Source organism: Podarcis melisellensis, assembly GCF_964234715.1.
Source record: "Podarcis melisellensis genome assembly, chromosome: 11".
In the NCBI taxonomy this organism is placed as follows: Eukaryota; Metazoa; Chordata; class Lepidosauria; order Squamata; family Lacertidae; genus Podarcis; species Podarcis melisellensis.
The window spans coordinates 8763054-8775495 of record NC_138543.1 but is presented as its reverse complement, the minus strand read 5'-3'; the positions used below and the strand labels follow the sequence as shown (position 1 = coordinate 8775495).

At 43.4% G+C, this 12442-nt stretch overlaps 1 protein-coding gene and 1 long non-coding RNA gene across 3 annotated transcripts in view; one reads left to right on the top strand and one right to left on the bottom strand.

The window, feature by feature from the left end:
- Positions 1 to 12137, top strand: part of HSD17B3 (hydroxysteroid 17-beta dehydrogenase 3) — a 28147-nt gene extending 16010 nt beyond the window's left edge. For both annotated transcript variants that reach the window (XM_081930759.1, XM_081930758.1), the window contains exons 5-12: positions 460 to 567; positions 2032 to 2099; positions 4873 to 4908; positions 6213 to 6247; positions 6613 to 6694; positions 9674 to 9739; positions 9998 to 10147; positions 11024 to 12137. In XM_081930759.1, coding sequence (XP_081786885.1) covers positions 460 to 567; positions 2032 to 2099; positions 4873 to 4908; positions 6213 to 6247; positions 6613 to 6694; positions 9674 to 9739; positions 9998 to 10147; positions 11024 to 11128 — 650 coding nt within the window. In that variant the 3' untranslated portion in view covers positions 11129 to 12137. The remainder of the gene's footprint in view (positions 1 to 459; positions 568 to 2031; positions 2100 to 4872; positions 4909 to 6212; positions 6248 to 6612; positions 6695 to 9673; positions 9740 to 9997; positions 10148 to 11023) is intronic.
- LOC309380675 lies at positions 4963 to 5637 on the bottom strand. The gene is made up of 2 exons (XR_014173013.1): positions 5422 to 5637; positions 4963 to 5266 (listed from the first exon to the last, which is right to left on the bottom strand). It is a non-coding gene; the product is annotated as an uncharacterized lncRNA (long non-coding RNA).
- Positions 12138 to 12442: the final 305 nt, after the last annotated feature.

Sequence of the window (12442 nt, the reverse complement as noted above, 5' to 3'; positions counted from 1 at the left end):
CACTTGATTTGTTTGTTTGTTTATGATGATGGAGATAAGGGGTAGTTTTGACCAGAGCCGTGATGCTCTCAAGACTATGGCCTAAGTCATGTGATTTCCATAATACAATTTTGCTACAGTCTACTAATTTCCCCCTTTAAAATCACCAGTTAAAGAATCCCTTGTCAATATCCCGGCCTAGGGCCTGTGATTGTCATAATACAGCACTAGTTTTGGTGGTTCTGCCTGTGCTTAAGGAAAAGAATTGTTAAAACATGACTTATGTATGTGTTTTGCTTTATAGAACAAAATAAGTAAGTTACGTGGTCTGCTGAGAACCCCAACAATATTCAAGAGGTCTTGGGAGAAGGGGACATTGACCTAGCATATTGCCTAAATGCATTGCTTTCTTAGCAGTAGCCAAGGGAATTCTTAAAGAGCACAAAAATTACTCTCTTTCTCCCCCTCGCCCCAATGCAGAGCAGTCCACAGGGAGAAAAGTGAAAATTATACAAGCTGACTTTACCAGAAGGAACGTGTACAATGACATTGAAGATGGTCTTCAAGGATTAGAAATTGGAATTTTGGGTAAAGTTTCCAATAGCGCTTTTCAAGAGTTCCTTTTGGGTTGCAGTGAGGCAGTGTGGTGTAGTGGTTCAATCAGGCATAGGCAAACTCCGGCCCTCCAGATGTTTGAGACTACAATTCCCACCATCCTTAGCTAACAGGACCAGTGGTCAGGGGTGATGGGAATTGTAGTCCCAAACATCTGGAGGCCAGAGTTTGCCTATGCCTGGGTTAAATTGTTGGACTAGGACCTGGGAGACCAGGGTTCCTAATCCCCACTCAGCCATCTTGAAGCTCACTGGGTGACCTTGGGTCAGTCACCACCTCTCAGCCTAACCTTCCTCTCATGGTCAAAACAAAAAAAAAATCCTTCCAGTAGCACCTTAAAGACCAACTAAGTTAGTTCTTGGTATGAGCTTTCGTGTGCATGCACACTTCTTCAGATAGAAGAAGTGTGCAAGCACACAAAAGAAGTGCATGCACAGATAGAAGAAGTTAGAAGAAGAAGTGTGCATGCACACACAGATAGAAGAAGTGTGCATGCACACTATCTGAAGAAGTGTGCATGCACACAAAAGCTCATACCAAGAACTAACTTAGTTGGTCTTTAAGGTGCTACTGGAAGGAATTTTTTTTGTTTTAACTATGGCAGACCAACACGGCTACCTATCTGTAACTTCCTCTCATGGTTATTGTGAGGATAAAATGGAAAGGGAGGAACACCAGGAACACATTGAGCTCCTTTGGAAGGGGAGGAAGGTGGGATAAAGGCAACAAATAAGTAAATAAAACAAACTCTTCTCTCATAGTTATTGAAATTATATAGTGTCAAACTGGTCCTCATCAGACCTACAAGTGGCTGATCCGGGGTCAATTTTGTATTATGTTTAAAAGGCCTATTATCTTCTGAATGAGTTCCACAGATGCCATGCCTTCACAGTAGCTCAGTTTAAGGCAACTTTTACTAATGGTGCCTTCCAGATGCTTTGGACTACAACTCCTATCAGTCCCAGGTAGATGTAGTCCAAAACACAGCACCATCACTGAGCCTCTTGGGCTTGCTGATTGGAAGGTCGGCGGTTCAAATCCGCACGGTGGGGTGAGTTCCCATTGCTCCGTCCCAGCTCCTGCCAACCTAGCAGTTCAAAAGCACAGCAACACAAGTGGCTAAATAGATACCGCTGTGGCGGGAAGGTAAACAACACTTCCATGCGTTCTGGCTTCCATCACGGTGTCCCATTGCACCAGAAGCAGTTTTGTCCTGCTGGCCACATGACCCAGAAAGCTCTCTGTGGACAAACACCTGCTCCCTCGGCCTGAAAAGCAAGATGAGCGCTACAACCCCATAGTTGCCTTTGCCTAGACTTAACCGTCCAGGGGTCCTTTAGTCCAAAGCATCTGGAAGGCACCAGGTTAAACCAGCAGCAACTGGTCTAAGTAGTTGTGCCAGCTAGTTGTGTGACTCACTGTGTTTCTGTTTATTAGTTAACAACGTCGGGATGCTTCCTGGCCCCTTTCCAACCCGTTTTCTTAATGGACCAGAGAATGACGGGGTAAGGATTATTCTATGTTTGTGCTCTTGAAAGCAACTGCTCAGAAGGCCCACACTTTCCTTTCATATGGAACAGAGAAATTAGTTTATTTATTTATTGTTGTCTTTGTCCATGGAGTTTTCTTGGCACAGATACTGGAGTGGCTTGCCGGTTCCTGCTCCAGGTGGATCACATTTGGTCAAAACTCTCCACTATGACATGTCCATCTTGGGTGGCCCTGCATGGCATAGCTCATGGTTTCTCTGAGTTATTCAAGCCCCTTCGCCTTGGCAAGGCAGTGATCCATGAGGGTAGTGATAGTAGGCAAGGGTAGTGATGTATGGAAGTGAGAGCTGGACCATAAAGAAGACTGATCGCTGAAGAATTTATGCTTTTGAATTATGGTGCTGGAGGAGACTCTTGAGAGTCCCATGGACTGCAAGAAGATCAAACCTATCCATTCTTAAGGAAATCAGCCCTGAGCACTCACTGGAAGGACAGATCGTAAAGCTGAGGCTCCGATACTTTGGCCACCTCATGAGCAGAGAAGACTCCCTGGAAAAGATCCTGATGTTGGGAAAGATGGAGGGCATAAGGAGAAGGGGACGACAGAGGATGAGATGGTTGGACAATGTTCTCGAAGCTACAAACATGAGTATGACCAAACTGTGGGAGGCAGTGGAAGACAGGAGGGCCTGGCATGCTCTGGTCTGTGGGGTCACAAAGAGTCAGACATGACTAAAAGACTAAACAATAACAACATTTATTGTTCATTGAATTAATTTTGATCAAGTTACATTTGATCTGAACAGAGCAAGTGTAGCCAGTATCGCAAGTTCCTCCAGGTGTTCTTAGATGCAAATTTCCATCAGCCCCAGCCTGAAGGGCCAATTGTGGAATTGTGGTCCAGCAACATTTGAAGGGCACCACATGGACTCCCCCTAGAATAAGCCATTTCCACAGAGTTATTGGACCAGCTATTTTTAGCCAAAGTCCTTAAACCTTCCTTTATTTCCCTGAAGACCATAGTGCAGAAATGATAAAGTCTCCGCAGAATCCACAGGGGAAAAAAACCTGCAAGCACAAGGGAAGGGAATGGGGAAATGCAGTAGAATTAATCTCTAATGCCCAACTTTATGATGGCCTGAACATAACAGAGAAAGCAAAATTGATGCTGCCATCCTATGTACACCTACGGGGAGTAAGTCTCAATGAAAACTATGGGACTTGCTTCTGAACAAACATGAATAGGGCTATATTATAAATCTCACTGGTCCCAGCGAATAGCTGTTCTGATCTAGCAGACAGTGCCCTGCCTTATATTTACTAGCCAGATTTATATCTCTTCTGCATAGATTGCAGTACCTTTAGCAAGGGGAGGATGCAGTGGCCATGCAGTTTTGCACGCAGTAAAACAGGGAGAGTTGAGGTGTCTCCTGTTTCAGCCGTGCCTGTGCGACCTGATTATTCCTTCGCTTTAAACCAGGTGTGTACTGGTCAACACTCAAAGTGGGACACATGGCCACCCTAATCAGGGGTTGACGAAGGGGGTGCGGTAGGGGCGGGCCACCCCGGGTGTCACCACGGGGGTGACAAAATGACGGGCGGCACTCACTGCGGGGCCTGCAGTGCGCCCGAGCCACGCACCTCTCCTGGGAGTGATGCGGTGGCTTGGGCGCCCGCAGGCTCCGTGCTGCCCAAACGGTCCGCCCACCGCCTCCCCCTCAGCTTTAGGGCGGCTGAGTGGGAAAAGGCAGACAGACTCCGGAGGCCCTGTGGGACGTCCTGCCCTGGCTCACCCCGCTCCACAGGTGGCTGCCCCTGCCCAGGGCCCAGGGCATGTGTGCCATCCCAGGCACCCAATTTAAAGAGTTTGTATTTGATATCCCGCTTTGTCACTATCCGAAGGAGTCTCAAAGCGACTAACATTCTCCTTTCCCTTCCTCCCCCACAACAAACACTCTGTGAGGTGAGTTAGGCTGAGAGACTTCAGAGAAGTGTGACTAGCCCAAGGTCACCCAGCAGTTGCAGGTGGAGGAGCGGAGAGGCGAACCCGGTTCACCAGATTATGAGTCTACCACTCTTAACCACTACACCACAATTGGCCTGCTCCGCCGCTGACCCTAATCACTGGGGAATAAATCAAGTGCATCTTCACTGTGCATCCAACAACAACAATAACAATTTATTATTTATACCTTCCCCATCTGGCTGGCTTTCCGCAGCCACTCTGGGCAGCTGATGTTGCACAGTACAACAATCACCCCATTCTTGATAGTGCATAGCACAAAAGATGGTTCTGCAGATGGAAAAATGGCCCACAACATCTTGATATCCAAGGTAGAAAATACACACACCCCATGCACAGAGAGAGTAGTGGTGTTTTTTTTAAAATAAATAAGCTATATCTGACACTTTGTGGCCCATTTAAAGACTGTTATTTGGGGCAGGGCACCTCATCCCTATTGGTGGGGTGGCCCCATGCAGACAAATTCATTATTTTCCTACCACATTATATTAAAAGGCATGTTTGGGCACAGACAACCTTTATTAATCCTTAAATGTTTCCTTTTTTCCCTGTGGCCCTCCAGATGTTGTTGAACTTCAACCCCTGTCCTGCCCCAGCCAGATGGCCAATGGTAGGAGAATACGGGAGATGAAATTCAACAACGCATGCAGCGCCAAATGCTCTCCATTCCCGTTTAAGACATTATGTACAATTGAACTTTCTGGAACTCTTTCTCTCCACCAGATCAGTCAGCCTCTCATGTAATCCACTTTTTATTCCCTATAGGAGCTCATCAACTGCAACATCTTCTCTGTCACCAAGGTATGTACCACACAATAGGTATGCATGTGTGGAAAATAAAGATTTTTTTGGGGAGGGGGGGGAGATTTCACAGACATCTCAGCTGTGGTCAAAGATGTTTTTTTCACACAATGTAGATAGCTGGTGATACCTATGTTTCTTATTCATTGAGAAGATCCTGGAGGAGTTTTTGAGGACCAAACTGAATTGTGGTTGCTGTGGGCTGCTTCACACTTTATGGATACATGTTGTAGGTTGTGTGCTTGCCAGAACAAAAGTGCAACATTTGAATGGAATGCTTGTCATTCTTAGAAAGCCTTGTCTGAGCCAAGAAGATGAAGGAACATCCTGTTCAGTTCACAGTTTAATGTGAACCTACCTGCAGTGGCGTAGCGTGGGTTGTCAGCACCCGGGGCAAGACAAGTAATTTGCACCCCCTAACCCGTGGATTTGCGCCCCCTAACCCTAACCCCCAGATGTTGCGGCCGGTGCGGCCGGCCCCCCCTGCACCCCCCATGCTATGCCACTGCCTACCTGATTTCCACTTCCCAAAATGATACATGAACCAAAATGCAGCTATGCTTTGAAAATGGCACTTCTCCAAATTTTGTGATGCAGTTCTCTAACCGGAAAATGTGCTAAAAATGTGTTTAACGCAGGAAATGTTAATAAAAAGGCACAGACTAGCAAATATAACATTAAAAAAAAAATATTGGGAAAATTGCTTACAAATTACACCCTATCCCCAAATATATTACCGTATTTTTTGCTCTATAAGACTCACTTTTTCCCTCCTTAAAAGTAAGGGGAAATGTGTGTGCGTCTTATGGAGCAAATGCAGGCTGCGCAGCTATCCCAGAAGCCAGAACAGCAAGAGGGATTGCTGCTTTCACTGCGCAGCGATCCCTCTTGCTGTTCTGGCTTCTGAGATGCTGAATATTTTTTTCCTTGTTTTCCTCCTCCAAAAACTAGGTGCGTCTTGTGGTCTGGTGCGTCTTATAGAGCGAAAAATACAGTAATTTTTGTATGCAGTTTTTTGGATCACAAAATTCAGAGAAGCCTGCATTCGAAAGGATAGCTGTGTTTTGGCTCAAGTATTGTTTTAGGAAGTGTGAATTAGGTGGATTTGCATGAAATGTTGAGCCGTGGAGTTTGGTATGTAGCACATCCCAGATGGTCTACTCTGTGTTAATGCTCTGGCTCATATAAATTATTATATTTTGTTGCAAGCAACCCAGAGTGGTTGGAGAAACCCAGCCAGATGGGTGGGGTATAAATAAATTGTTGCTGTTGTTGTTGTTATTCATGAATATATATATTTTTAGATGACACGGATGATTTTGAAACAGATGGTGTCAAGGTAAACCTCTTTCTTATGTTCAAGATTTAAAAAAACAAACAAACAAACAAACAAACAGAAAAACACAAGAAGAAGCTTTCGAACTGGAATGAACTTTGGTTTAACTTCCAGAATCCAGTTGTGTTATTTGGTGCAACCAGGGCCATGCCTCCCTGGAGAACATCATGATCACTGTGGACAAACATCGGCTTCCTCGGCCTGAAAGCGAGATGAGCACCGCAACCCCATAGTCGCCTTTGACTGGACTTAACCGTCCAGGGGTCCTTTACCTTTACGTTTTATTGGAAGCCCTTGGTATTCTTTACATTAGGTTACAAAATGAAAGAGTGTTTACATTGCAAGTTTTATGTCATGTTGTTTTTCAGACGAAAGGGACTGATTCTGAACGTCTCTTCTGCCACAGGCACCTTTGTCTGTCCACTATATGCAGTCTATTCTGCCTCTAAGGTAAGAATTCTGCGCTTGTTTTAGACATTTTCTGTGTCGTTCTAGGATTTATGGGACCAGAAGGAAATTGAAATTACAGCAGCAGCAGCCTGCTGTCCTTATCTCCAGTGGAAGTAGGATCTTCTGGAAGCAAAGGCAAGGTAGCAACTCATGGGTAAAGCATAAGATTTGCAGGCAGAACGTCCCAGGCGTGATTTTCAGCATCTTCACATGGGCCTTGGAATGTCCCCTGTCTGGAGAGCTGCTGGCAGTCAGAGTAGACAGTACTGAGCTACATAGAGCAAGTGTCTCCCTGCAGCTTCCTAAGTTCCTATGAATTGTTTTGACAGGGAGCCCTGAGAACTGTGAAAAGGAGACGCACCTCAAACTGAATTCTCCACACTCCAACACACGTATATTTATGTAAATACAGTGGTACCTCGGGTTAAGAACTTAATTCCTTCTGGAGGTCTGTTCTTAACCTGAAACTGTTCTTAACCTGACGTACCACTTTAGCTAATGGGACCTCCCGCTTCCGCGGTCACACGATTTCTGTTCTCATCCTGAAGCAAAGTTCTTTACCCGAGGTACTATTTCTGGGTTAGTGGACTCTGTAACCTGAAGGGTCTGTAACCTGAAACGTCTGTAACCGAGGTACCACTGTATGTGGGGTTTTTTTTACCTGTCTGCATTTCCATCCCATTGGTCCCATCACCTCCTGGCAAATAGAAGGGGAAGAAATGGAGGCAGTGAGAGATTTTACCTTCTTGGGCTCCATGATCACTGCAGATGGTGAGAGCAGCCACAAAATTAAAAGACGCCTGCTTCTTGGGAGAAAAGCAATGACAAACCTAGACAGCATCTTAAAAAGTAGAGACATCACCTTGCCAACAAAGGTCCGTATAGTTAATGCTATGGTTTTCCCAGTAGTGATGTATGGAAGTGTGAGCTGGACCATAAAGAAGGCTGATCACCAAAGAATTAATGCTTTTGAATTATGGTGCTGGAGGAAACTATTGAGAGTCCCATGGACTGCAAGAAGATCCAACCTATCCATTCTTAAGGAAATCAGCCCTGAGCGCTCACTGGAAGGACAGATCATAAAGCTGAGGCTCCAAGACTTTGGTCACCTCATGAGAAGAGAAGACTCCCTGGAAAAGACCTAGATGCTTGGAAAGATGGAGGGCACAAGGCGAAGGGGACGACAGAGGATGAGATGGTTGGACAGTGTTCTCGAAGCTACCAGCATGAGTTTGACCAAACTGCGGGAGGCAGTGGAAGACAGGAGTGCCTGGCGTGCTCTGGTCCAGGGGGTCACGAAGAGTCGGACACGACTAAACGACTAAACGACAACAACAACAATGGGTCACCTGAGGCAGCTCAGAGCAACGGGATGTAGAGACAGTACAAGCAGCACATTAGAAGAAGCTAAGATAGGAATAAACACCCAAACACTGCTCATATACTGTGGGCATGCGCTAATAAAACTGTTTTTCTAGGTGTCTAAACACCATCAGGTAGGGGATCTGCTAGATCTCTGAGGGAAAAGAGAGTTCCACAGTCTGGGTGTCACAAGGAGAAAAGATTCTCTTCTGCATGCTCATACAGAGGAAACAAAACGTATTATTACAAAAGCCCACTGTCAAGCAGTGTCCAGAGCGCATGGGGCCACAGGCACCAGCACAGGATCTGTGTCCCTTTGGAGAATAGAAGACACAGTGGAGACTCTCGCACTTTAAGAAATAAGGTTTATTCACCTATTTACACCCTCAGTCTGCATGGAGGGGTTCCAGATCTTACAGATGGCCCAAAGCATCACAGGCAGTCTGTCCTTCTCCCTCGCCAAGATGGATTTCACCCTTTCTTCCCTTTTCTTCTTTTTTAAAAAAATATTTTTTATTCAGTTTTCGTTTTAACAGTTAGCATCACAAATAAGTCATAATCATGAACATGTATGATTCTCCAAATTCCTTGACTCCCCTCCACCCCTCCATAGTTTCCCTGGTTATTCTTTTCCAACTGCATCATATAATGTTCTCCATACTTTCTTAAAACTCAATTCTCACCATAGGTCTCGTTACATTGCAGGTGTGTTTTTTAGAATCCGGCCAATGTTAACAGTGTTCTTTTAAGTAACTTATAAATTTCCCCCATTCTTTATTAAATTTATTATCTTCTTCATCTCTGATCTTTCCGGTCATTTTCGCCATTTTGGCATAGTCCATCATCTTTGACAGCCATTCTTCTCTTGTAGGCACTTCCTTCCATCTTTGGGCTAGCAACATCCGCGCAGCTGTCGTAGCGTACATAAACAGTTTTTTTTCTACTGTTTTGGTATTTCTGGACCTAAAATTCCTAATAAGAAAGCTTCTGGTTTGTTTCTTCCCCTTTCTTCTTCCCAGAAGCCCTTTGCCTCCTCCAGAGTAGATGCTCCAGTCTCTGGTCATGACCCACAATGGCTCTCTTAACCGTCCCAGTTTGGCCAGACTACCCAGAAATTCCTTTGCAGCTTATATTCTTCCTCCATATCACAAACCACCCCAAATCATAGCATTTAACACCATGTATCCTTTGAAATTTGCATTGATCCGAATTTGGCAGTGCAGCTCTCCTTCTAACTAATGTTTACAGAAATGCACATATTAGGTAAAAGTATGCATATAAATGAATATATTCATTTAAAAACTACAAAATTGTGCTATATGAGGAAGCATGACTTGCAAAACTTGTGTTTATTAGGAGAAAGTCACACTAAAATGCTGATGAATTTTCATTTTTTTAAAAAAGAAAATTCACAAATTTGCTGTAAAATGGATCTAGCAAACTGGATTTAAGATTGGAAAAATTAGAAACTGGGATATTCAAAATTAACAAATCCTTCTATATCTAGTGATAAGAAAGATAAATGAGAGTGTTTGGGGGGTGGGGATGGGATTCTTGATGTTTCGGCAATTAATTAAAGTGCAAAACACTAACCTGTATTTAATTTTGTCTGTCTAGGCTTTTGTATGTATGTTTTCCAAAGTGCTTCAAGCAGAATATAAAGGAAAGGGGATTATCATACAGGTAATTTATATCTCTCTGCTTTTACAATAAATATAAAGCTAAATCGTCTGCATAGATGAGATACCGGGAGACCTTGGATGTTTTTGCCATTTTCTATTCTTTCTTCTTAATTATGTGAAACATGTCCATTTCTCTCCTTTAGTCCATCCTAGGAGATGCGCTTTTTTCACTAATTGTCATTTAAGCCTCCTATAATGTACAAAGCATTCAAGATTGTGAAAAGGTTGCTGCTGCTGTTGTGTTTGTTTCTTGGTTTAGGCTTTGACTCCTTTGGGTGTCTCTACTCCAATGACCAACCGGATAGAGACCAATCTTTTCATAAAGTCAGCAGAAGACTTTGCTCGGCAATCGTTGGAGTGTGTCACATTTGGGGACGAGACATGTGGATCCTTATCTCATGAATTCTTGGTAATTGAACTGCAAACTTTAATCAGATGAAGGAGATGGCTAGGATTCCCCATCATCAACATCTAGGGGCTACTGGTGGCTTTTGAAGACTATTATTCAATAAGATTATTTCTTGCCCAATCCGATCCATGCCCATTCCAAAGTCAGTCCCACTGTGTCCAGTGGGACGTATCCCCCAATGAAAATTAGGATTGCAACCTTGAGTGCAATCCTAAATGGGTAAGGAGGCTATGGAGTGAAATGGTGGACAATCTGCCACATCCCAACCCCTTGCCAGCTTGTGGACTGAGCAAGCAGACGCAAGGTGCATTGCACAATAAGTAAGCAATATCCTATAACTTCAGCACAAGTTTTTGTGCGGGCATCTCTGCATGGATGCTTAATAGACAGCTGGCCTCGAATCTCCCATTGTCATTGCACCTTTCTCACTGCCACCCTAAAAAAGGCAGATGATGATGATGATGATTAATAATAATAATAATAATAATAATAATAATAATAATAATAATGTTTGTTTATACATACCCCGCCTATCTGGCTGGGTTTCCCCAGCCACTCTGGGCAGCTCCCAACAGAATATTAAAAAACATGATAAAACATCAAACATTAAAAACCTCCCCAAACAGGGCTGCCTTCAGATGTCTTCTAAAAGTCAGATAGTTGTTTATCTCCTTGACATCTGATGGGAGGGCGTTCCACAGGACAGGCGCCACTACCAAGAAGGCCCTCATCTGAGCAGTAGTGTTTACTATTCACCCACAATGTGCTATCCTGTAAAAAATCACATGCAAAAACGATCAGCCTGAATCTTATGAAACCTAACCATATGCATGAGATATTAATGTGTCTCCCCATTTTTATATATACCTTCTAAAGGCAAGGATCATAAAGTGCATTCCTGCATGGATCATCCACAGTGACTGGTTACAAGAGACTATACTAGTCAGGCTTACAGAAAAAAAGAATGGGAAGAGTACCTGAGAAAGCCTTCTTTGGAGCTTATGTTGCTGCAGATCCTGTCTGGATTGTCTGATATGAACATGCCAGGAGTGAGCTTGATTCGTTGAAAGGCTTTCATTATGTGTAAGAAGAGCCCTACAACCTCTGTCTTTTTTTTGTCCTGTTTCAATGCCACATATTAAGTATTTCTGCTTCTGTAGTCCCTTTGGAGCCAGAGTTTACAGATGGCGCACGCTTAGATGTAATTTGATTTTTGCAACATTGATTTTGATGTTGATTTGATCTTAACATTGATCGCCACAGTGTAGTATTGTTCTGAAGATTTATTTCACTACGTCTGAAAGAATTAAAATGTAAAAATATGAAGAGAGTTTTTGAGGAGATGGTGGAGGACAGGAGAGGGCTCAAAGAGCGTGTTCAGAAGCTCTTTCCACCAGCATGGATGAGAAACAGGTTCACCAACCTAATGACTTCCAGATGTTTTGGTCTAAACTTCCGTCAGCTCCAGCCCTGCGAAGGGTTGGACTCTATTAGTTATTAAGAGGAGCAAGCAGGAGGAATGAGTGCTTTGTGGGACCAGTGTCAACAAATCTTAGTTGTTTGATCATATGACTTAATAAATTTTAATTAATTGATTAAAGTTGCATGTGGACAAAAGCAAATGTCCTGAATCAGGTTGCACAATTTCTCCGCTCGAAGATAATACAAAACTTGTTTCATAGTGGGCGCCATCTTAGAAAAACTGTCTCTTTTAAAACAGTATTTTCTATGTGCAGTTATCAAGATTTGTATTAAAATGATATATAATTTTTAAAATCAGGAACACCTTCATACTTGGTTAAAAGTGTTTATTAATCTAACCAGTTAAACAATTCAACATTTTAGGCTGGTAACTTAGCTGATCTATAATGTAGTGATCTTACCTAGTTTGAGCCGAGTCGTATACTATCAAACTACTGTTAACTAATACATCTGTTACGGCTAATATCCAGTAGGATAAACTAATAAATGCGTCTTATAAACGAAATAATATTACACTTTGTTTGCTTTTGGTTTTACTGTTTTATGTTCATTGCCTTCATTTTTAAACCCACATAACAAACATTAAAACATCAGTGGAATGTGGCCTAGTTTATAGCTAATTTCTCAACATTTATTTGGGTTTGTTCAGTCCAGACACTTGTAATGAGCTCGCTGTTGGATCCTTTTGCCTGAACTGTTGTGATACTCTAGAGACGTATGGGGCCCTGGGTGCCTGAGTGCCCACAAAATTTCCCATGAAGGGGCCAGGCACCCACAAATTTTGTGGCCAGGGCCATGTTGGATGGCACCCAT